The sequence below is a fragment of the Eucyclogobius newberryi genome, unplaced genomic scaffold (assembly GCF_026437365.1).
Source record: "Eucyclogobius newberryi isolate DKJ021-1_F unplaced genomic scaffold, fEucNew1.0.hap1 SCAF_1, whole genome shotgun sequence".
NCBI classification, from domain to species: domain Eukaryota; kingdom Metazoa; phylum Chordata; class Actinopteri; order Gobiiformes; family Gobiidae; genus Eucyclogobius; species Eucyclogobius newberryi.
In genome coordinates, this window is record NW_027315723.1 from 48,626,009 (window position 1) to 48,650,490 (window position 24,482).

Below are 24,482 nucleotides of genomic sequence, written 5' to 3' on the forward strand. Positions count from 1 at the left end.
GTGTGAGGAACAATGACACGCTGAAGATCTGTGTGAGGAACAATGACACACTGAAGATCTGTGTGAGGAACAATGACACGCTGAAGATCTGTGTGAGGAACAATGACACACTGAAGATCTGTGTGAGGAACAATGACACGCTGAAGATCTGTGTGAGGAACAATGACACACTGAAGATCTGTGTGAGGAACAATGACACGCTGAAGATCTGTGAGAGGAACAATGACACACTGAAGATCTGTGTGAGGAACAATGACACGCTGAAGATCTGTGTGAGGAACAATGACACGCTGAAGATCTGTGTGAGGAACAATGACACGCTGAAGATCTGTGTGAGGAACAATGACACACTGAAGATCTGTGTGAGGAACAATGACACACTGAAGATCTGTGTGAGGAACAATGACACGCTGAAGATCTGTGTGAGGAACAATGACACGCTGAAGATCTGTGTGAGGAACAATGACACGCTGAAGATCTGTGTGAGGAACAATGACACACTGAAGATCTGTGTGAGGAACAATGACACACTGAAGATCTGTGTGAGGAACAATGACACGCTGAAGATCTGTGTGAGGAACAATGACACGCTGAAGATTTGTGTGAGGAACAATGACACGCTGAAGATCTGTGTGAGGAACAATGACACGCTGAAGATCTGTGTGAGGAACAATGACACGCTGAAGATCTGTGTGAGGAACAATGACACACTGCAGATCTGTGTGAGGAACAATGACACGCTGAAGATCTGTGTGAGGAATAAATGACACACTGAAGATCTGTGTGAGGAATAATGACACACTCAAGATCTGTGTGAGGAACAATGACACGCTGAAGATCTGTGTGAGGAACAATGACACACTGAAGATCTGTGTGAGGAACAATGACACACTGAAGATCTGTGTGAGGAACAATGACACGCTGAAGATCTGTGTGAGGAACAATGACACACTGAAGATCTGTGTGAGGAACAATGACACACTGAAGATCTGTGAGAGGAACAATGACACACTGAAGATCTGCGTGAGGAATAACGACACGCTGAAGATCTGTGTGAGGAACAATGACACACTGAAGATCTGTGTGAGGAACAATGACACACTGAAGATCTGTGTGAGGAACAATGACACACTGAAGATCTGTGTGAGGAACAATGACACACTGAAGATCTGTGTGAGGAACAATGACACGCTGAAGATCTGTGTGAGGAACAATGACACGCTGAAGATCTGTGTGAGGAACAATGACACGCTGAAGATCTGTGTGAGGAACAATGACACACTGAAGATCTGTGTGAGGAACAATGACACGCTGAAGATCTGTGTGAGGAACAATGACACGCTGAAGATCTGTGTGAGGAACAATGACACACTGAAGATCTGTGTGAGGAACAATGACACACTGAAGATCTGTGTGAGGAACAATGACACACTGGATGGAAATACGTCTGTTAAAGGCGCAATGGACGATTTTTCAGCTATTTGAGAACTCAGGCGGAAGTGAGCATGTCACTCCCCCGTGCACATGCCACTCCCCCGTGCACATGCCACGCCCCCGTGCACATGCCGCTCCCCCGTGCACATGCCACTCCCCCGTGTGGACTGATACAACACACACGTGCGTTTGTTTATTAGTTCAACGGATCACATCGCATCTCTCGTCTCCCGTAGTTTTCCGTCTTCTTCTGAGTCAGCTCGAACTGTCTTTCTCCGTCTTCATTTTGTCCCGTACACTGAGGGAACTATATTATGATAGATCAACGCGCTTAGACACGCGGAAAGTGCTGCTCTCGGGGGACGAGCCACACGAGGCTGCAGGTGAGCGGTAGGTGTGTTTTATGACTGATACGTGGCAGGACTAATCGTCAGTCCACGCCACGAGGAAATCAAACTCAGATTTGGGTCCAAAAAATCGTCCATTCAACCTTTAATATTGCAGAAGTTTATTGAAACTATGTCACAGTGAATGTCTGCTGGAATCAAAGCTAAAGCCGGTCCTACCAAATATTTTTTACCAAATAAATAAATGTTTTTTTGGACAAGCAGTGTTTATTTGGATGAATGAATTTGCAACAAACACAATGTTTTGTTCTGACATAGTTTTCATCTTAAACTCTAATCATTCTAATCATCAGACTGAGGAGGAGGAGGAGAGACGGAGGAGGAGGAGGAGACTGAGGAGGAGGAGACTGAGGAGGAGGAGACTGAGGAGGAGGAGGAGGAGGAGGAGGAGGAGGAGAGACGGAGGAGGAGAAGAGACGGAGGAGGAGGAGAGACTGAGGAGGAGGAGGAGAGACTGAGGAGGAGGAGAGACTGAGGAGGAGGAGGAGAGACTGAGGAGGAGGAGAGACTAAGGAGGAGGAGGAGAGACGGAAGAGGAGGAGGAGAGACGGAAGAGAAGGAGGAGAGACGGAGGAGGAGGAGGAGGAGACTGAGGAGGAAGAGGAGAGACTGAGGAGGAGGAGAGACTGAGGAGGAGGAGGAGAGACGGAAGAGGAGGAGGAGAGACGGAGGAGGAAGAGGAGACTGAGGAGGAAGAGGAGAGACTGAGGAGGAGGAGAGACTGAGGAGGAGAAGGAGAGACGGAAGAGGGGGAGGAGAGACGGAGGAGGAGGAAGAGAGGAGGAGACTGAGGAGGAGGAGGAGGAGGAGACTGAGGAGGAGGAGGAGGAGACTGAGGAGGAAGAGGAGAGACTGAGGAGGAGGAAAGACTGAGGAGGAGAGACGGAAGAGGAGGAGGGAAGACGGAAGAGGAGGAGGAGAGACGGAGGAGGAGGAGGAGAGGAGGAGACTGAGGAGGAGACTGAGGAGGAGACTGAGGAGGAGGAGGAGGAGGAGGAGGAGGAGGAGGAGGAGGAGGAGGAGGAGAGACTGTCGCTGCTGCTGTTCCAGGAGGAGGCGGAGCAACAACAGGATGATGTCACACGACTGGAGAGATTCACAGAGACTTTAGTCTGATAAATCATCTAAATAAAACAGGAAAAGAGTGAAGGATAATTTGACTCTAATAATGAATAATCATATTAAAGTCTAAACACAGAACTCAATAAATAATAGCTCTATCAAACGTTTACCTTGGGTAATATGTTCTAACTGGTTTTAGACATTATAATTAGATTTGATCCTTTTTTGTAATAAAAATCCACAGCTATATTTCTTTGATAAATGTGTTTAAAATAACCAGACAAAACAGAAGATATTGGCCTAATGTGGGTCATCGGCCCAAGCTTTTCTCATAATATCTGTAATACATAAAATATAATATAATATATAATTTCTGGTTAGTGTTTATTCAGGATCTTAAGTAATTCAGTATTTGAAAAGCAAAGAATGAAAAATGCTTAACTTAAAATACGCAACTGAAGAAATAAAATGTGGTGCGCGTTGTCTGTAGAAGAGTGAGGGGCCCCCAGCATCTCTCGGCCCCAGGGCCTAACCATACCTTCATGTGGCCCTGACCGTGATGAAGCAGAGCGCAGGCCCGGCAGGTGATGCAGGTCCGGCAGGTGCTCATGGACCTGTCGAGTGGCTCTGTGTGGGATTAAGTCAAGAGCGGCCAAAATACCACAGCAAAATGGCTGAGAATTTGTAGGATAAAAACCTTCGATAAAACAAACGGCAACATTCTGACCCCTCATTTTGAACTCAAACCCATTTTTGCTCTTGTACCGTTTGGCAAGACACTGTCTCCTGTCTACTGCAGCTAACTCTTGTAGTCTTAAAATAAGATAAGATAAGATACGCCTTCATGGGGAAATTTCAGTGCTGCAACACAAGTAGATACAGAAGAAAGGAACAGAATAATAGAAAAAACTCTTATAAACAAAACTCTTATTTACAGAACCTCTCATATTCTAAATAGAGAATAGAGGAAAAAAAAATTGAAAAATAATAAAAATTAAATAAAATAGAAACAAAAATAAAAAGATAAAAATAAGCTAACGTAGGACAAAGTAGTAGTAGTTTAAAGGTGTACTATGTCACTTTTTGGTGGAGGGGTTTCCAAGTGCTTGTCTCCATGGAGATGTCATAGCTTTGCCTGGAATGTACACAGTAAATGCAATATATTTAGTTGAAATAATATGGAACATTCTAAGCCAAGCAACATCACATCCTGATTGAAACTTGGAGTTCTTGGTGTAAGTTTACAGACGAGTTCTCTTTGTGAAAGTGTGTGGGAAGTTTCATGTTTCATATCAAAGTTGCTCGGTTTAAAAAGTTAAAAGTCAATCAGAATTAAACAGCCCAGAGCAGTGACCTTGACCTTGCCCTGGGATCCATGAAAGGAGATGTTCAGATGTGCTTTTTAATGAGGAAAGGAGCGAGGGAAATAACTCATAAACTATCATTTATTATTTTGTGGATAGTGATGAAAAGTATAATTGATAGCTTACTTTTAGAGCAGGTCAGTGTACTTGACCTGGTTTAGTCCAGGTTTAGACCTGATTTAGACCTGGTATGATAATGTCAGGGTATTTTGTCTTTGTTGGCCGATATTTGTCATGCTGCTGTGGATGAGAAACAATATTTTAAAAGAAGATAAGATAAGATAGCCTTTATTGTCCACACAGCCACTGCAAGTTCACAAATGAACTTTTCGCCTTTGTAGTAATAATTACAAACTGTATTAATCTGATATATATTGCCATTTGATTGTGTAAAACTACAGCCATAGTTTTAGCCTTAAATGCTTCCTTCGATTTCCATTTGGACTCATTAGTCTGCTCAGAAAGACAATCCTCAAATATTGATGGCAAATATCTGCAACATTTTCGATATCAGAGCCAATATCACCAATACCAATATTTGAAGCAGTATCTCAAAGGAAACAAGCACTTGACACGATCAAACCACGTTACAGGTCAGGTCTGTTTAGCGGTGACTCCTTCACAATAAAATGTTTTTCCATGATATTTTTAGCAATAACCGCTGACCAGAAAAGTGACTCTGAAAATTAGAATTGCAGTATATTTATTTCATTTGAATTTGCGGGTGATACATTGGTACATTTTATCCATGTTTCTTGTACATTTACAACTTCATGAACTTCAAAAGCACCTTGAGGCTTCAGTACTAATTTCTCTGGGTTTAATTAAAGACAAAATACAATGCATAAGTGAAAGTACTTAAGCCCTAGTACCGCTCCAACAATCACATTTTGTTAGGGAAGCTTCTAGTGGGACGATTTTGAGAACTTTTTCTTTTCCTTTGTGATCCTTGGCCCCCAGCATAATATTTTTGATTCTGACAGAACTTAAGAGAAATGAGTTTGCACGTACGTCTAAGTTCCTTCCCGCTCTCCCCGGCTGCACGTCCGGGTCACTGCTTATGACCCGTAGTGTCTGCGAAACTTTTAGAAATGTTCCAATTGAGTTTTAACTTCCTGAACCAAACAACTTTAATGTGCAACACCCCACACACGTTCACAAAGAGAAATCGTCTGGAAGAGTTAGACCTACTCCTACTCCCGAAACTTCAGTCGACAGAGTTCAAATGGGAATGTTTAAAGTACACGAGCGAGTTGGCTGCAGTCGACAGGAGCCAGTGGGAGGCTCAACCGCTCCGAGGCACGAATGGTGGAGGGTTTGTACCAGGGTGGTCCGTTAAGCTGGATATCATATTGTGGACTGTGTCTGTAACTATTTATGTAAATGTACGGGTTTTATACATATTTGCATTTGCTGGTGTAGCTAATTTAAGTCTTTGACCACTAATCAGAAGGTAGCTGCTTCAAATACATCAACTTTGACTTCATAAGGCCGCAGTTATTTTATTACTTGGTTTACGGATTTTTAAATGAAATATATTGAGCAGGTGGGCGAAATATTAAATATTCTTTCGGGTTTGCACAAAACGCACTACCAATGCAAAAAGCATGTTTTACATTGGTAGAAATGAGGCTTCTAAGTGTGCAGCCTTGGTCACTGCAAAATGCTCTGGTGAAAATGTGGTAAACAGGTTTAAAATGTGTATTTGCAATATAAAGGCGTGCAGCAGACGGAGAAACAGGCGCGCGCGTCTTCACAGGCTCTTCCGGGGCCGCGCGCAGGGACGGAGCGGCTCCGTCACAGACTCACGCAGGAAAAATTGCTTCGTATCTTTTAACTTAAAGGCGCAATGGACGATTTTTCGGCGATTTGAGAACGCAGGCGGAAGTGCGCATGCGCACTCCCCCGTGCACATGCCACTCCAATACAACACACGCGTGCGTTTGTTTATTAGCGCGACAGATCACATCTCATCTCTCGTCTCCCGCAGATTTCCGTCTCTTATGAGTCAGCTTGAACAGTCTTTCTCCATCTTCATTTTGTCCCGTACACTGAGGGAACTATATTATGATAGATCAATGCGCTTAGACACTCGGAACCGCGCTGCTCTCGGGGGACAAGCCACACGCGGCTGCAGGTGAGCGGTAGGTGCGTTTTATGATTGATACGTGGCAGGACTAATTGGCAGTCCACACCACGAGGAAATAAGACTCAGATTTGGACAAAAAAAATCGTCCATTCAACCTTTAATACCGCTTTTTATATTTAATGAGGCTATTTTGCGTTGTCGGCGGTACTTTATAAAAAAATGATAATAATTTATTTTATTTATATTGTATAAATCAATAATCTAAGTGCGGCGGATCCGTAAACCAAGTAATAAAATAACTGCAGCCTAACTTTGAAAAATAAATCTGCTTATCGGTTAAAATGGAATTATTTGCAAAGGGAATGTTGTATCAAAATATGTATAGTTAAAATATTCCATATGGTCCATCCTTGAATTGATATGACGTTCAGAATTGCATTTATATTCTGTTGGTGATGTTTTCTGTCTAACTCTAGCGTTCATATCTGTGGCACAAAAGCTTTTTGCTTGGGCCTGTTTTGCTCACGCCAAACGTGTAATCTGTCTGATGTGATGAAGTGTGATGCGACTGAAATCAAATAAACTGAACTGAACTGTAGCAGAGACTTCCATCTTGTCATCGGAATGTACGTTTTGCAAGCTTGGCTATAAGAGAGATATAAGTGTTATCTCGCAGCCAAACACAGCTATTGAATATGCGGAGTTTCCAAAAAATCCACACAGTAATATATTCAAGGGAAAAATAGACTACATTTTTCAAGCTCTATGTGAAGGATTTGATTTATACGAATAAAATATAGGCAATTTGATGAACCGTTCAAATATAAATTGAAGTAGCATCCTAGCATCTGCATCATTTAGGCTTAGTAGTTAGTGAGGAAATGCTCATAAGTCATAAGTATACTAAACTGTTCAAGAATATATCTAAATAAGCCTGTTTTCCCCACTCTTCTGCTGCTGAAGCTTGGCTGAAGTCACGGTGTATTTTAGTGGCCTCTACAGGCCACTGAGCAGTACTGCGGGAAGCTTGGGTAGCGTTACTTTTAAAAGCAACTTGCCCTGGAAAGCTAACGCGCTACTTTGTTATAGAAGTAACGCATTAGAGTATGTTAATACCAATATGAACATTATAGTATAACCTATATTATTTGCGAACAATCCCTTTGAGTTTCTGACCACAGTAATGTCATAATTAAAATATTAAACATGTAGCTAGCTGCTAGAAAGGCTAAACTGGCGACATGAGCCATTGACTTTAAGTGGGGGCCATAATGCTCCCTGGATCGTCTTGGTTCTATTAAACACTCCTGATGTCTCTAATACAATACATGTTTAAGAAATATTCATATCAGTCAGTTATATGTAATTCATTATACATCGTTTAACTATTTGCTATGGCTATTGTTACATTAGCGTACCTTTTTCTCTATCTTTAAACATTACACAACACAAACATATAGATAAATATGTCTTATATAAAGTGGTTCTATTTAGCTAGTGCTAATGTCCTCACTGACAGCACACATTTTCCCACTGTCATTCTATTCATGGGTTTTAGTCTCATGACTTATTGTTGTCACGCCATCTTGAAGACGTCCCCACATGCTGTAATAATATGCAATAATATGTAAACTAGCATTAGCCAGCTTCAAACTACTTGAAACAAACCGCTGAGTCTGGAGGGATTTATTCTGTCCACTGGTCCCTCCCAATGACAGTGATCAATTTCTGGCAACGAAAGTGGTCTTTGGGGATGTTTTGGGACTTATTGTGGGCACAACCCACAGCTCAACGAGTGTGCCACATCACTTTGGACCCATGGATTGCAGTAGCCTTTTGTGTATTGAAATATATTGATTCTCCAAAAGGCAGTGTAGTCAATCCCAGTCGTGGGGCTTGTTTGGGTCTAACTAAGTGTCCAAGGCCGATGTGACCTTATCAGTAACACTCCATGTAATGCTCTGTCTTTGGTGAAATGTCAAGGGAACTGTAGATATACTGGGAAGTAAATGAAGCAAGGATGGACTTTAGAAAACGGAAGTGTCTACAGAGCCGCGGCGCGCGGCCGAAACTGCCATGTTATTTTGTGTATTTTGTGGCTCCTGAAACTGCTGCGCTATTTGACCGCGCCGTTTTAGACCGCGCCGGGTTAAGGTTAGGGTTAGGATTAGGGTTAGGGTTAGGGTTAGGGTTAGGGTTAAGGTTAGGATTAGGGTTAGGATTAGGGTTAGGGTTAAGGTTAGGGTTAAGGTTAGGGTTAAGGTTAGGGTTAGGGTTAGGGTTAGGGTTAGGGTTAGGGTTAGGGTTAAGGTTAAGGTTAGGGTTAGGGTTAAGGTTAGGGTTAAGGTTAGGGTTAGGGTTAGGGTAGGGTTAGGGTTAGGGTTTGGGTTAAGGTTAGGGTTAGCCATGAGGCTATATGGCAGTGCCGCTGGGTTAGGGTTAGGGTTAGGGTTAAGGTTAAGGTTAAGTTTAGGGTTAGGGTTAGGGTTAGGGTTAGGGTTAAGGTTAGGGTTAGGGTTAAGGTTAGGGTTAGGGTTAGGGTTAAGGTTAGGGTTAGGGTTAGGGTTAGCCATGAGGCTATATGGCAGTGCCGCTGTTCCTGAGGTTAGGGTTAGGGTTAGGATTAGGGTTAGGGTTAGTGTTAGGGTTAGCCATGAGGCTATATGGGTTAGGGTTAGGGTTAGCCATGAGGCTATATGGCAGTGCCGCTGTTCCTGAGGTTAGGGTTAGGGTTAGGATTAGGGTTAGGGTTAGCCATGAGGCTAAATGGCAGTGCCGCTGTTCCTGAAACTGCTGGGCCAGGGTAAGGGTTAGGGTTAGGGTTAGGGTTAGGGTTAGGGTTAGCCATGAGGCTATATGGCAGTGCCGCTGTTCCTGAAACTGCTGGGATAGGGTTAGGGTTAGGGTTAGCCATGAGGCTATATGGCAGTGCCGCTGTTCCTGAAACTGCTGGGCCATTTGACCGCGCCGCGGCTCTGCAGCCACGGCCTTAGAAAATATAATGGGAAAATATATCAAGTGTTGTTGTTGTTGTTGTTGTTTTATGGCGGTTGACATCCGAGTGTTGCATTACCGCCAGACTTTATTCCTTAGACTTTGTCGTAGTCCTGTTGTTGTTGTTGTCGTTGTTGTTTTATGGCGGTTGGCATCCGAGTGTTGCATTACCGCCAGACTTTATTCCTCAGACGTTTCGTAGTCCTCAGACTCTGTCGTAGTCCGTAAAAGTACTCCTTCCATTGCTTTGGTGTTACAAAGCCCATGAGGTCATGATATGACTTTGTGACTAGAATAGTTGTTGTCAAGTTGTTGTTGTTGTTGTTGTTGTTGTTTTATGGCGGTTGACATCCGAGTGTTGCATTACCGCCAGACTTTATTCCTTAGACTTTGTCGTAGTCCTAAAAGTTCTTCTTCCAGTGCCTTGACTTCCAGTGCTTTGTCCTCAGACTCTGTCGTAGTCCGTAAAAGTACTCCTTCCATTGCTTTTTCTGTGGTTGTTGTTGTTGTTGTTGTTGTTGTTGTTTTATGGCGGTTGGCATCCAAGTGTTGCATTACCGCCAGACTTTATTCCTCAGACTTTGTTGTTGTTGTTGTTGTTGTTGTTTTATGGCGGTTGGCATCCAATTGTTGCATTACCGCCAGACTTTATTCCTCAGACTTTTCGAGTTGTTGTTGTTGTTGTTGTTGTTTTACGGCGGTTGGCATCCGAGTGTTGCATCACCGCCAGACTTTATTCCTCAGACGTTTCGTAGTCCTCAGACTCTGTCGTAGTCCGTAAAAGTACTCCTCCCATTGCTTTGGCGTTACAAAGCCCATGAGGTCATGATGTGTTTTTGTGACTAGAATAGTTGTTGTGTCAGAGACCAACCGGCTTTATTCCAGGGAGACTCTTCTTCACCTTCCTCGCCCTCTTTGACGTTCGGTGCTTTGGAAGTTGTCGTAGTTGTTCCTCAGACTCTGTCGTAGTCCGTAAAAGTACTCCTTCCATTGCTTTGGTGTTACAAACCCCATGAGGTCATGATATGTCTTTGTGACTAGAATAGTTGTTGTTGTTTCAGAGACCGACCGGCTTTATTCCAGGGAGACAAAAACACATCATGACCTCATGGGCTTTGTAACGCCAAAGCGATGGGAGGAGTACTTTTACGGACTACGACAGAGTCTGAGGACTACGAAACGTCTGAGGAATAAAGTCTGGCGGTAATGCAACACTCGGATGCCAACCGCCATAAAACAACAACAACAACAACAACATCTTCTTCATCTTCCTCTCCTTCTTTGACGTTCGGTGCTTCCACCGTACAGCTTTATTCTTCAGGCTTCATTCTATAGGCTTTAATATGTCCACTGATGTCGCTGCTTGGTAGCCGTGCGTCTACGAGACTGGGCGAGGACAGGAGACCACCCCCACCCCCATCTCGTCACTCTGATCACTCTGACTCCCCACAAGCAGACCCCCATCACTCCGACTCCCATTTAGCGCCTTTAGCCTGTTTTCTATATCTGCCCAATCAAGCTCCTTTGTTCCAAGGAATCTCCCTGCAGCTTTAGCAATGATCCTGATCCTTTCAGTTCTGCTTTGAGTCTGAGCAGCACAGTTTACAACATCCACCATAAAGAGCACAAAATCCTCTCTATCCACAACCAGGGTATTCTCATTAATTCTGGAACCTGCACACTTGGGACCTCCACTCTTGAAACCTTCACACTTCTTGGGAGCCACGCTGGCCTTTCTCATTTCGCCCTGGCTGGAAGCAGCGCTGGCTCCTCTCTCTGTATTTACTCTAAACTCGTTACTTGAAACTTTCTTGACTGCATCTGCATAGGATATACCTTGAGAGACCTTTATTTTCTGCACCTCAGCAGCTCTTTTGCTAAACCTGCATCCCCCGTAGGCAGAGCTATGTTCTTCCCCACAGTTACAGCACTTCAGTTTTGCACCCACGTCACACTTCCCATACTCATGATCTCCTGCACATTTACCACATCTTTGCCTCCCTCTACAGACCGCTGCAATATGCCCAAAGCGCTGGCACTTAAAGCAACGCAGGGGCGGCGGAACATATGGCCTGACGCTATAGCACATGTACCCAATGAACACCTTACTAGGCAGGCACCTCCCTTCAAGTGTTACCATTACCGACAAGCTGTCACATCTTACCCCAAACCGGGTCACCTTCAAACGCCTAGCGTCCACCACCGTAGCTCCAGTCAAATTCTCCTTAACTTCATCCACAGACGTCGCCGTAGGGACACCTAGGATAACTCCTCCTCTGTGTTTCTTTCAGCATTAGACACAAGAATGTCCTTTCCACCCAGACGTTTAGTTCCAATCGCCTTCCGTTGCTGAGCCGCGTCCTTGCACACGACCAGCAGCGAGCCATCTCTAAGGACACTCACACTCTTGATCACTCCCACAGCTACAGTTAGGCTCTTTGACAATGCCACTGAATTCCACTCCTTAAAGGATGCACTATCCTGTGCAAGCTTTATGATCACCTTACAGTCTCTGCTCTCACCCCGAATATCAATAGCTTCAGCCTCATCCTGCTGCTCATTCCCAGAACCCTCGGACGAGCTAAGGGACTTTTTACGTTTCCGGGCACGTGCAGGCAGAAAAGGCTGCTCCTCCACGCCGTCCAGAACGTCTTCCATCCCCGATCCACTCTCCTCCGCCATCTCCCGTCTCTCCAGACCGGGTGTATTATGGGGGCTGGTATCCAAGAAGTGGTTTTAAATGATGTGAAGGTTGTTGTTGTTGTTGTTGTTGTTGTTGTTTTATGGCGGTTGGCATCCAAGTGTTGCATTACCGCCAGACTTTATTCCTCAGACTTTGTCGTAGTCCTCAGACTCTGTTGTTGTTGTTGTTGTTGTTGTTGTTTTATGGCGGTTGGCATCCAAGTGTTGCATTACCGCCAGACTTTATTCCTCAGACTTTGTCGTAGTCCTCAGACTCTGTCGTAGTCCGTAAAAGTACTCCTTCCATTGCTTTGGTGTTACAAAGCCCATGAGGTCATGATATGTCTTTGTGACTAGAATAGTTGTTGTTGTTTCAGACAACAACCGGCTTTATTCCAGGGAGACTCTTCTTCATCTTCCTCTCCTTCTTTGACGTTCGGTGCTTCCTGTCGTCGTAGTCCTCAGACTCTGTCGTAGTCCGTAAAAGTACTCCTTCCATTGCTTTGGTGTTACAAAGCCCATGAGGTCATGATATGTCTTTGTGACCGGCTTTATTCCAGGGAGACTCTTCTTCATCTTCCTCTCCTTCTTTGACGTTCGGTGCTTCCACCGTACAGCTTTATTCTTCAGGCTTCATTCTATAGGCTTTAATATGTCCACTGATGTCGCCGCTTGGTAGCCGTGCGTCTACGAGACTGGGCGAGGACAGGAGACCACCCCCACCCCCATCTCGTCACTCTGATCACTCTGACTCCCCACAAGCAGACCCCCATCTCTCCGACTCCCATTTAGCGCCTTTAGCCTGTTTTCTATATCTGCCCAATCAAGCTCCTTTGTTCCAAGGAATCTCCCTGCAGCTTTAGCAATGATCCTGATCCTTTCAGTTCTATTTGAGTCTGAGCAGCACAGTTTACAACATCCACCATAAAGAGTACAAAATCCTCTCTATCCACAACCAGGGTATTCTCATTAATTCTGGAACCTGCACACATGGGACCTCCACTCTTGAAACCTTCACACTTCTTGGGAGCCACGCTGGCCTCTCTCATTTCGCCCTGGCTGGGAGCAGCGCTGGCTCCTCTCTCTGTATTTACTCTAAACTCGTTACTTGAAACTTTCTTGACTGCATCTGCATAGGATACACCTCGAGAGACCTTTATTTTCTGCACCTCAGCAGCTCTTTTGCTAAACCTGCATCCCCCGTAGGCAGAGCTATGTTCTTCCCCACAGTTACAGCACTTCAGTTTTGCACCCACGTCACACTTCCCATACTCATGATCTCCTGCACATTTACCACACCTTTGCCTCCCTCTACAGACCGCTGCAATATGCCCAAAGCGCTGGCACTTAAAGCAACGCAGGGGCGGCGGAACATATGGCCTGACGCTATAGCACATGTACCCAATGAACACCTTACTAGGCAGGCACCTCCCTTCAAGTGTTACCATTACCGACAAGCTGTCACATCTTACCCCAAACCGGGTCACCTTCAAACGCCTAGCGTCCACCACCGTAACTCCCGTCAAATTCTCCTTAACTTCATCCACAGACGTCGCCGTAGGGACACCTATGATAACTCCTCTGACCGTGTTTCTTTCAGCATTAGACACAAGAATGTCCTTTCCACCCAGACGTTTAGTTCCAATCGCCTTCCGTTGCTGAGCCGCGTCCTTGCACACGACCAGCAGCGAGCCATCTCTAAGGACACTCGCACTCTTGATCACTCCCACAGTTCAGTGGCACTTTGACAATGCCACTGAATTCCACTCCTTAAAGGATGCACTATCCTGTGCAAGCTTTATGATCACCTTACAGTCTCTGCTCTCACCCCGGACATCAATAGCTTCAGCCTCATCCTGCTGCTCATTCCCAGAACCCTCGGACGAGCTAAGGGACTTTTTACGTTTCCGGGCACGTGCAGGCAGAAAAGGCTGCTCCTCCACGCCGTCCAGAACGTCTTCCATCCCCGATCCACTCTCCTCCGCCATCTCCCGTCTCTCCAGACCGGGTGTTGAGCAAGGTCTCCTCACAGTTTTGTCTTCCAGTGCTTTGACAAAGCCCAAGAAGTCATGAGATGCAGACTCTCAAATCTTGCTCTAGATACTGCCATTCTGTCATCAAGCAAGACACTTTATAACACTTGATATGGTTGTTGTTAATGATGTCATAAGATGGAACAGTTTTTTGAGTTCTGGAAAGGGAGACCCAAATGTCACTTTAGAATTATTATAGTGCCTAAAACACTAAAGTGAATAGAAAAAATCATATCAGTATTGTATTATCGTATATAATAAGACCTTGTGAGAAATTGGATTGGACAAGTTTAAATGTCTTGCTTCATTTTGTTGAGATATTGATGCAATTTCTTTTTTTTAACACAATCTCAGACTCCTCCTTGTTGGAAAGAAGTCATCATATCTCTAATACCTAAACAAAGGAAGGACCAACTCAATTATGCCTCATATAAACCCATTTCAATTCTGAATTCTTACCTACATCTCAATTATGTCCAAGCAAATGGAAAAAATACTCCCAAAATTAATTCACAATGATAAGATTTATTAACAAACAGCAAACATAAGATAACATAAGATGATCTTTACACATAATTAGATTGGACGGTGAGAAAGCTTTTGACTGCCGGCCTTATTTATTTAAAGCTATGAACAAATTTCAATGGCTACCTGACAGACCCACAGACTCTGGAGAGAGGCGAGGCAGGGCTGTGCTTGGTCCCCTCTCCTGTTTGCTTTTTACTTGGAACCACTGTCCAATTAATTATACAATCAAAGACAACTGATAGCGTTACAATTGACGTTCGAATATTTTTGACCAAACCAGAAATTTCCATACCTAATGTGATGCATTTTCTTCAAAATATGGGTCCAATGTCTGGATATAAAATAAATGTACAAAAAACTGTAATTCTCTCGTGACTTCCTTCAACATTTACAAAGACTATTTGAGTTAAATGGCAAACAGACTCTCTTAGATCTGTCAACAGTTTTAGAAAAATGCATCTGGAGAAAAAGACCTTGGTTTAATGAACTTCTTTAGGTGCAGATTGGTTTAGGACAGATCCACGTGAAAGCTTTTATGTCGAAAGCTGACTAAAAATGAGTTTGCCTATAGTATCTCCCTTTAAATGCACTAGAGATAGAAATAATTGGAAAAATGTGCCTAAACCTTTTTAAACATGTTTTGCTCAATTTGAAAACTGGAGAACTCTTAACTGGACCCATGGAGGACAGCACAATGTGACAGGGGACGTTCTGAAAAGGCCACCCATTCCCCCCTGCACCTCAACTGGACGGGCTATATCCACAGGGTTCTGGCTCCCAAACCATTATCCTCACACTTTCCACACATACCTGTCATTCCGGTGGCACAAAAGATGATTCCGCTGAGAAATTGGTCCCAGCGCGGCACAGTGGCGGCTAAAGGCAGGGCTCCAGCCAGAGAGGGGCTGCCCACTGCTTCTAATGGGACCTATGCACACGGCACGCTGCTCTCTGCACTCAGCTCAGGACCGGGGTGGATGGATGAGGCAGAGTAAAAATAGCAGCTTGATATAAGGCTGTAATGTCCGGGTTCATGCTCTGAAGGGGCCAAAAATACTGGAGATGTAAAGATATGCAAATCTTACTGTACAAAATGATCACAGTATTCTAGCAGCTAACATAATTGTAGAAATCTTTTTTCCTTTTAACATGCCTTGATAAGCCTTTTGGTGTAAATACTTATTGTCATAATCCAAAGAATTAAAGGTTCTGTACCTGATTTTTACCATCTTAAAAATGTGAAAAACAGAACTAGTTCATTTTAAACTCTTTGCTCCAAAATGTCTGTGCTGGGGCTGGACGGCATTAACTTTGGAATAGTTTAAGTGATCTGCACTAAACTCAAGCAAAGGATTATGTGTTCCATCTGTTTCTTTAGTTGTTGTTGCTGCAGTAAAACAAGGCATTTAAAAGCACCTTACAGTTCAATACATTCTAACTGTCCACGTTATTAGATATCACCATGATATGGTTATTGTTATATTACTAAAACTACATGATAGAATATCATGATAGTTGTAGCGAGGTGGAACAAGGGCACAGCTTCAGTCTTCAGTTGAATGTTGAATAAAATTGTATTAGGGTCAAATAGTAAAGAAGCACAACTGTAGCCTGTCGTCTCCAGCACACAGGCCTATTAGCGCTGCTGTTAGCTGTCGAGCCGAGCCAAAGTCAGAGCGCGCTGCAGACTTATTAGCTTGTTATGCTAGCAGCTCTGATGTGTTTACGTTGTTAGTTTCATTTTGAAGGGCCAGAACATGGGCTGGAAGGGGAAATGAGTCTGCTGAACAGGAAATGGGAAGGCAGCGTTGTTGAACCACAAACTCAGCGGTTTGGTCCTTGTTTAACCCTTATTCATTGTATTTAGTTGTTATTTGTTTCATCAACAGCTTAAAGTTTTGAGTAAATCTTTGGGAAACTTGACTGATTAAGCTAGAAGCTTTAACATTTTCAAAGTCAGTTTATGAAAGCTCCAAAAAATAAGTTTAGTGAAGCTTATTTTTATAAAATCATATTTTCAAAACAATGATATTGAAAAAATTATATTTTCTATGGCCTTTTTGTACATTTTGGAAAGATTTTAAGCCATTTTAATCACTTCAAGTCACTGTCACAGCTGCTCTTTAGGGAAGCTCATAACATTTTAACATTTCTGCTATAAATAAAGCCTAATATCTATGAGCTGATCTATTTTAGCTTATTGTAAATTGTATTGATACGTTATAAAAAAAAAAAAAAAATCAATGTGATCTATTGAATTTAACATTTGCTTGTTTAATTTTTATCTTAATTCAATAGTCTTTCTTTAAATCCTTTTTTGGCCTCATTGCCCTGTCTTCTGCACTCGATATAACAGTCAGGAGTAAACTCTAAAAGTTTGCATGCTGAACATCTCACCGAGCTTCATCAACGATACTCACACCCAGGGCAAAAGAGCAGGAGTGGAGCTTTTATTTTCCTCAGAGAAAACTTCACTGTTCACATATTCTTGGTTTTAATAACTCCTTATTTGTAAATACCAATAAAAGTCCTGTTTCTCCAAGTCAAAGAATTCTTTCAACATATCAAAGCTTTTGATTTTCTTTTGTGATCTGGAGGAATCGTTTTTATACCTTTGTTATCCAGAACTTGAACCTCCGGCACAAAACTCAGATACAATATCTTTCCATTGAACTTCACATTCTGAGTCACACCAGAACAGCTCTGATTTGAGCCTTAATGAAGGTAAAGCCCAACCATCTTTTTCTTGTTTGCTGTGCATTTTTGAAACGGAGGCAGAAGATTAGTTTACAGCCATTTGGAATAGATAGAGAAATCTAGGCAAAACATTCATTTCATATTTTAAATTCTTTGACTCAAAAAGTATGGAAAAAGTGGTTAATTTTCTCTAGAATTGTTGAAAATTTTGTATTAAGAACTACACCCAAATAATTAAGGTTAATTAGGAGTTTCTGACGGTTTTCCTAGACATTGGAAAAATATATATTATGTTTATTTATATATCATATACATTTATATAATTTCTGCTCAATCAAGCAGAGAGATGAAAGCAACTATTCCCTGCATTCATATAACATTTATCATTCGATTTTTTCCCCCTTGAGTACGGACTGATTAAGGGATGTTTTGGATGTTATGACATTTTGACAATTTAACAACACATTTTGTTATAAAAAATTAAAATACAAATTCTGTTCTTTCATTTCCAGGGAGCCGAAAAAGTCAGCACCCTCAGCACGTCGACGCTCAACCCCAGCACATGTAAACTGACCGCGGGCTCGAGGTGGTCCAAGATCAAGATCGTGACTAAACAAGCCGGAGACGAGTGCATCACCGCAATCGAGATCGTCCCACCAGTACAAGGCGCCGAGGCACACTCCATCCCCATCAGCCGCCCCAGGACCGTGGCAAGAAAGTTTGCCAGCATCGCACGCAGCCAGATGAAGCGGAAGAGGCAGATGGCGGCCAGGGAGAAGAAGGTGGGTGCAGAGGTCATGATTTTGGTTGGTTTAGAGGTTTTGTCCCAGTATCTTCCCAATCTCGTCTCAGTCTCCCAGTCTCTTCCCAGTCTCGTCCCAGTCTCTCCACAGACGCTTCCCAGTCTTGTCCCAAACTCATCCCAATCTCATCGCAGTATCTTCCAGGTCTCATCCCAGTCTCTTCCCAGTCTTGTCCCAGTCTTATCCCAGTCTCTTCCCCGTCTCGTCCCAGTCTCGTCCCAGTCTCGTCCCAGTCTCTTCCCAGTCTCGTCCCAGTCTCGTCCCAGTCTCGTCATAGTCTCTTTCCAGTCTCTTTCCAGTCTCTTCCAGGTCTCATCCCAGTCTCTTCCCAGTCTTGTCCCAGTCTCATCCCAGTCTCTTCCCTGTCTCGCCCCAGTCTCGTCCCAGTCTCTTCCCAGTCTCGTCCCAGTCTCTTCCCAGTCTTGTCCCAGTCTCGTCCCAGTCTCGTCATAGTCTCTTTCCAGTCTCTTTCCAGTCTCTTCCAGGTCTCATCCCAGTCTCTTCCCAGTCTTGTCCCAGTCTCATCCCAGTCTCTTCCCTGTCTCGCCCCAGTCTCGCCCCAGTCTCGTCCCAGTCTCTTCCCAGTCTCGTCATAGTCTCTTTCCAGTCTCTTCCAGGTCTCATCCCAGTCTCTTCCCAGTCTTGTCCCAGTCTCATCCCAGTCTCTTCCCTGTCTTGTCCCAGTCTAGACCCAGTCTCTTCACAGTCTCGTCCCAGTCTCATCCCAGTCTCGTCCCAGTCTCGTCATAGTCTCTTTCCAGTCTCTTTCCAGTCTCTTCCAGGTCTCATCCCAGTCTCTTCCCAGTCTTGTCACAGTCTCATCACAGTCTCGTCCCAGTCTATAGATTATGTTCTCTGCTGGTTTAGCCCTGGTTTGATCCTTATTTAATCAATCTTCATCTTCAATTCCAAAGTATTGATGCTTGTGGTACCAGTAGAAATTATTTGTAATATATAAGTAATACGTTTTATTTCTATCCTCAATCGATTCTGCTATACCAGTGGCAATAAATAGCATTAATTTATAACAGTCTAAGTTATTGTATTGACTGGGATTTGATCTAAAGTCATCTAGATTTTGTTTTAACAAGATTTAGCCTGGTTTGTCCATTTATTTGTGTATTCATATATTTGTGTATTCATTCATTTCGGGCCCGATGCATGTTCATGAACACCTCTGTAAATCTGGTTTAGTCATGTGTGTCGTAGAATGGTTTGTTTCGTACATTTGGTGATTACAGTTCAAATCAAATCAATTTATTTTTGTAAGGCCCAAAATCACAACAACAGTTGCCTCTGAGGGCCACAGGGAGAAATTAATCAACAATGTCTGTGGTGGCGATGAAGTCAGACAATGTCTGTGGTGGCGAGGGACGATGTCCCAGGGTCCTCTGTCCTTAGACTCTCCTTCTCGGCCAGGAAAAACTACAAAAAAAACCTCTTTGGGAAAAAAGCGAAGAAACCTGGAGGAGTTCCAGTGAAGGAGAGATCCGACTCTCACAGACGGACAGACGGACACGAGGAGACTGGAGCTGGACCCACTCTTCAGGCAGATGAGGGACCGACTGAGTCGAGCTGGACCCACTCTTCAGGCAGATGAGGGACCGACTGAGTCGAGCTGGACCCACTCTTCAGGCAGATGAGTTTTCAACTCACAGCCCATCGTATGTTTCAGCTCCCATTCTGTAAACAACAACACTGTATTCAGTCGTCCTAACAATATTTCCTGTTGTTTGGACGATTCAGAGCTCTACCTGCAGCTACTGACATTAGCTTCCCACTCCTTCCTTCCTTCCTCCCTCGTCTCTCCATCCTCCACCTCTCCTCTGATTCATTCTGTCTTTTGTGGACATCCCTGGCGTCCACATGAGCGATGCTTTTGACCCGTGGCTCATTGTTTTGCTTACTCACACACGCACACACATTTATTGACAGGATAACCGTGTAGTTTGAATCTTTGAATGTAATATTGAAGTATGTTGTTTGGAAAATGGTCATACAAAGGAGTTTACATTTCTTATATCTGCTATGATTGAAGTGTTTAAATCAAATTCAGACAATTGTAGTGAAGTATCTGGAATATGAAATAAAAGACTGCAGGATTTATCTTTGAATGAAATAAATGAACCCAGCTTTACGTGACAAACTGGCACATACAGTTTTCTACATGTCCCTGGAGCCATGTTCACAGCAGGAAACAAGAGGAACAGTCCCATTACACTCAGTGTTACCCAGGGCGAGAGGTAATTTCTCATACATTGCAATATTCTCACCAGTATGGCTATTTAAGTCCTTCTTACGACACACATGGGTTATTGATAGAACAATCTGCTGATGTATTGAAGATTCTTATTTCAATTTGAGCTTTTTCAGAAAAGCCAAATTTTTGCTGTATTTTAATTTATCTGAAAATACAGTCAACATTTTGATATGGGTCAATTAAACAATAAAAAAAAAAAGCTTTCCTTGGCTCTAAAATGAAACGTTTGTTCATAGAATTCCTGGATCTGCAGGGAACATAGCCCAGTTACAATAATTCAAACACTTAGACCGTCTTGTAGTCCCTGGAGTTCTTTCTCCCAGCATGCAACGAGGGAATATTTCTATGACTGTATATGCACTGTATCCTCTGGCTAATTTGAATTTTTCACTACTCAGCAATATTCATAATAACCCTCATCAGTGTAATTTTCTCTCTCTGTGTGTAGGTAACCAAGACCATCTTTGCCATCCTACTCACCTTCATCATCACTTGGACTCCTTATAACGTCATGGTCCTGATCTCCACGTTTTGCCAGTCCTGTGTGCCGGATACCGTGTGGGCTATCGGCTACTGGCTATGCTACGTCAACTCCACCATAAACCCCGCCTGCTACGCCCTCTGCAACGCCACCTTCAAAAAAACCTTCCGCAACCTCCTGCTCTGCCAGCACAAGAACATTGGCACCAGATGAGATGGGAGGCAAGGCAACAGGGTCAAAAAGCTGAACTATGTGGGTCAAAATGGAGCATGGAATTTTTTGATGAACCACTGCTTTTGCTACATGCAGGTTTCCCACATTGGAACCAGAGTTGCAGAATCTGTGAATTTGCGAGCATATCCTGGAATGCGCAGGATGGGAAAATGCATTTATTTCTGTTTATTTATATTTTTCATTAACCAGAAAATAATTTTCTTTATTGCCACACGCTTATGTTGAATCATTAAAGATTTTTTTAGGATATAGCAACAAAAGATGTATCTAATCATATTTCTGATTGTAGCCTGTATTGCCTTTGCGCCACGGTTGTAGATAGTAATATTTAGAGCAGGATTTAGCTAACAAAATCAATACTAAAATCCAACCACAACACCAACTGGAGGAACTTCCAAGACAGGAAAAGGCAATAAAGCACCTGGTCTTTGGGAGACAGACGAACCCTCCAGTGTGTCCAAGGGTCTTCTCCTCCCAGTGGGACATGCCCGGAACACCTCCCCATGTCGACCCCGTGTAGCCACAGTGTTGTTCTTATGGTCTCATGACCATAGGTGAGAGAGTGGGAATGTAGACTGACAGTGCAAGTGCAAAGGCTGCACCAGTCCATGCTCCAGCTTCTCCTCACTCATAAACAAGACCCTGAGATAGTTGACCAACTCCATATGAGACGTACAGTAGCATTATGAGCTATTGCTGCCATCAAGCTTATGACATAAGCCTTGTTTTCACTAGTTCGATCATGTCTGACAGTCTGAAAAGGTCAGAGGGTCTGAAAGTGTCTTCACTGTCTGAAGTGAACAGGACCGGCCCTGTTAAATAATCCAAAGTGGAGCCTGAGAAGTAATACCTCCCAAAGCGGTCTATTTCCCAAAACGCTTTAGCGCAAGATGATTGGACAAAACAGAGCTAGCATAACTTAGCATCTGCGTTTTCTTGTTTATTGACGCATGACACTTACGTCAAGACCCGTAATATTATATTTCAAGTGCATATATTGCATTTAACATACATACAATAAAACACGGCGTAGAGCGCATAAATCAGAAATATTTTCGTGTTCTCACAGCACCACAAACTTGGAATTACTAAACACCTTTTTGTGAATAACTAAGATTGGCCTCAAAATTAAAAATATAATTCAGGTACAATTTAGATTGTAGTTATTGTAGGACACATATTATGCAAAATAAACTTTTCTGAGCTTTTAACAATGTTCTAACATTGTTCTCTCATCAAAAACGTACCTGGAGTTGCATTGATCTTCATTCACTCTAGTTTGATTAATCTTGGCTGGAAAATCTTCCCTCAGAGCATCAAAAACAGTCCGTTCTGAATCTTCTCGATAACTGACGTTTTCTCGATCTGTGACGTGGCTCTGAGAATCTTTTCTGATGTTTTGTAGGTCCATAAATCTCCAGACTCGTTCTGTGCATTTCTCTAATCACGATCAGTACAACTGCATGCTGAGACCAGGAAGTAAGAGGCCAGCTTGAAATGCACTGAAACCTTTTTCTTAAACTGTGTGTAATTCCCTCTGTGGCCAGTAGATGCGCCAAATCTCAGTTAGTACCAGGGGAAACAGCAGAGATCACAATGTCATTTTGTTTGTTATAAACTTTTTTTGTTCTAAAATGTGAAATGCCAAACTAAAGGTTTAATGCATAATATTTGTCCTTTAAGAAAGCATTAGTTATGTTTGTGTGACGACAGCAGCTCACGTAGTAGAGCTCTGCCTCTGGACACAGAACCAGGCTCTGAACATGGAGATGTTGAGACAGGACAAAGCGCTCTAAAGTGGCCAAGGCTGGTGAAAATGGGGCAATGGAGACAGTCAGTAGTTATTATTTTATCCTTAGGCAAACTCAGTAACTTCTATTCCACTTAAAAACTTATACTTGACATCAAATCTAACACTAAATCTCACATGCCAACTTTAATGCCAAACTTGCAGATCCTCCTACAGACAGTGAAAAATTAGCATAGCACAAAGAGATTTAAATACTCCGACATGGCTCTAATTAGCTTTGAATATGGCATTTAACAGTCACGCATCATAATCATTTTAGAACAAAACAATGGAATCAAAAGTGGAGCATCTACCTGTGTCCCTGCGGGGTAAAGTAAATCTCCCATCATTCACAGCTGCTGGGGCCAACCAAACTTTAATCATTTGTTCTTCTCCCTTTTGTCGTCTTACTATGACTGGAGGAGCTCAACTGAATTATGATCCTATTATCGCAAGTCACAAGTTACGATTTGCATTGTTTTATAAATATGAATCATTTAAGGCGATCATGAGGTCCCAGAGTGTATCCTGCTGAACGTTTGGTTGGAGATATTTTGGAATCCATCTTGTGTCAGTCTCACACCCAAAATGGCCACACAGTCTTTTTGCAGTGAGACATGAGTATTAACCTCCAATGTCGCCATAAATCCAGTGTGAACGTCAGTGTATTACATTATTCAGTAACATAGACGGAAAAAGGAGGAGTTCATTTGTAAAAACAGATATCACCACACAATCCTCTACACACATTAATATCTGTATAGTTGAGGGTATTTTTTTTATTTTGATTGTACTAAAATAGATTGAACTTTTGAAAACACTGTTAGACAAAATATTTTTTTTTCAAGTGGTACTTGCCTGCTTTTTCAAATCAGCTCTTCAAATATATTAGAGCAATTGGAACAAAAATTAATGCACAAAATGAAAACAACCTATATATGTATAGTATGGTTGAATGCACGACTATTTACTGAAGATAACTATACATATACAAATATTTGATTCATAACTGACCTCTAGCTTATTCTGAATGCCCATGACTTTTATATGTAAAGTATATCTTGTATTTTATTTATCAAAAATACCCATTTTCAAAACTAGACTTCTCCTTGCACTGTCCATGGTGCTGAACTTTCCACTTTGCAATACCTGCAGTTTATTAAACTCTTATTTTCATATAACTTAACACATTTTAGATCAATAACTGTAAGGCTATATTCACACACTTTGCTAAGTAACTCTTAACACAAAATAATGACTGAAAAACATTTTAATAGGGGCTAAATTTATCCAAATTTGATGTGATCAAAACTCAGGTCACCCCCCACTGTTAGCTTACCTGCTTGACGCTTAATTAGTCTTTTTTCAAATTGATTCAAAAACATAAATTTGACAGAAATGTTTGAACTTGCTGCCACAACCTGTCAAATATCATATTTGTTTTAAGCAGCTTCAAACTCATGTTTTTCTTCTGTCTAGAACCGTATGACTAGCATAACATGTCATTAGTCACTTGGCTCGTTACTGCAATTACTGTTATTACGTACTAGCATCATTATAATGGAAGGAAGTTGCCAGTTAAATGTTAATTTGTAGCATTTACAAAGCACTTTTGGGCATGACTG

General features: G+C 42.7%; 1 protein-coding gene across 1 annotated transcript in view; it reads left to right on the top strand.

The window, feature by feature from the left end:
• The window catches only part of chrm4a (cholinergic receptor, muscarinic 4a), a 74,948-nt gene extending 53,872 nt beyond the window's left edge, over positions 1-21,076 (top strand). Inside the window, exons 6-7 of the mRNA XM_072447743.1 lie at positions 17,803-18,072; positions 20,802-21,076. Coding sequence (XP_072303844.1) covers positions 17,803-18,072; positions 20,802-21,047 — 516 coding nt within the window. The 3' untranslated portion in view covers positions 21,048-21,076. The remainder of the gene's footprint in view (positions 1-17,802; positions 18,073-20,801) is intronic.
• The last annotated feature ends 3,406 nt before the right edge of the window (positions 21,077-24,482 follow it).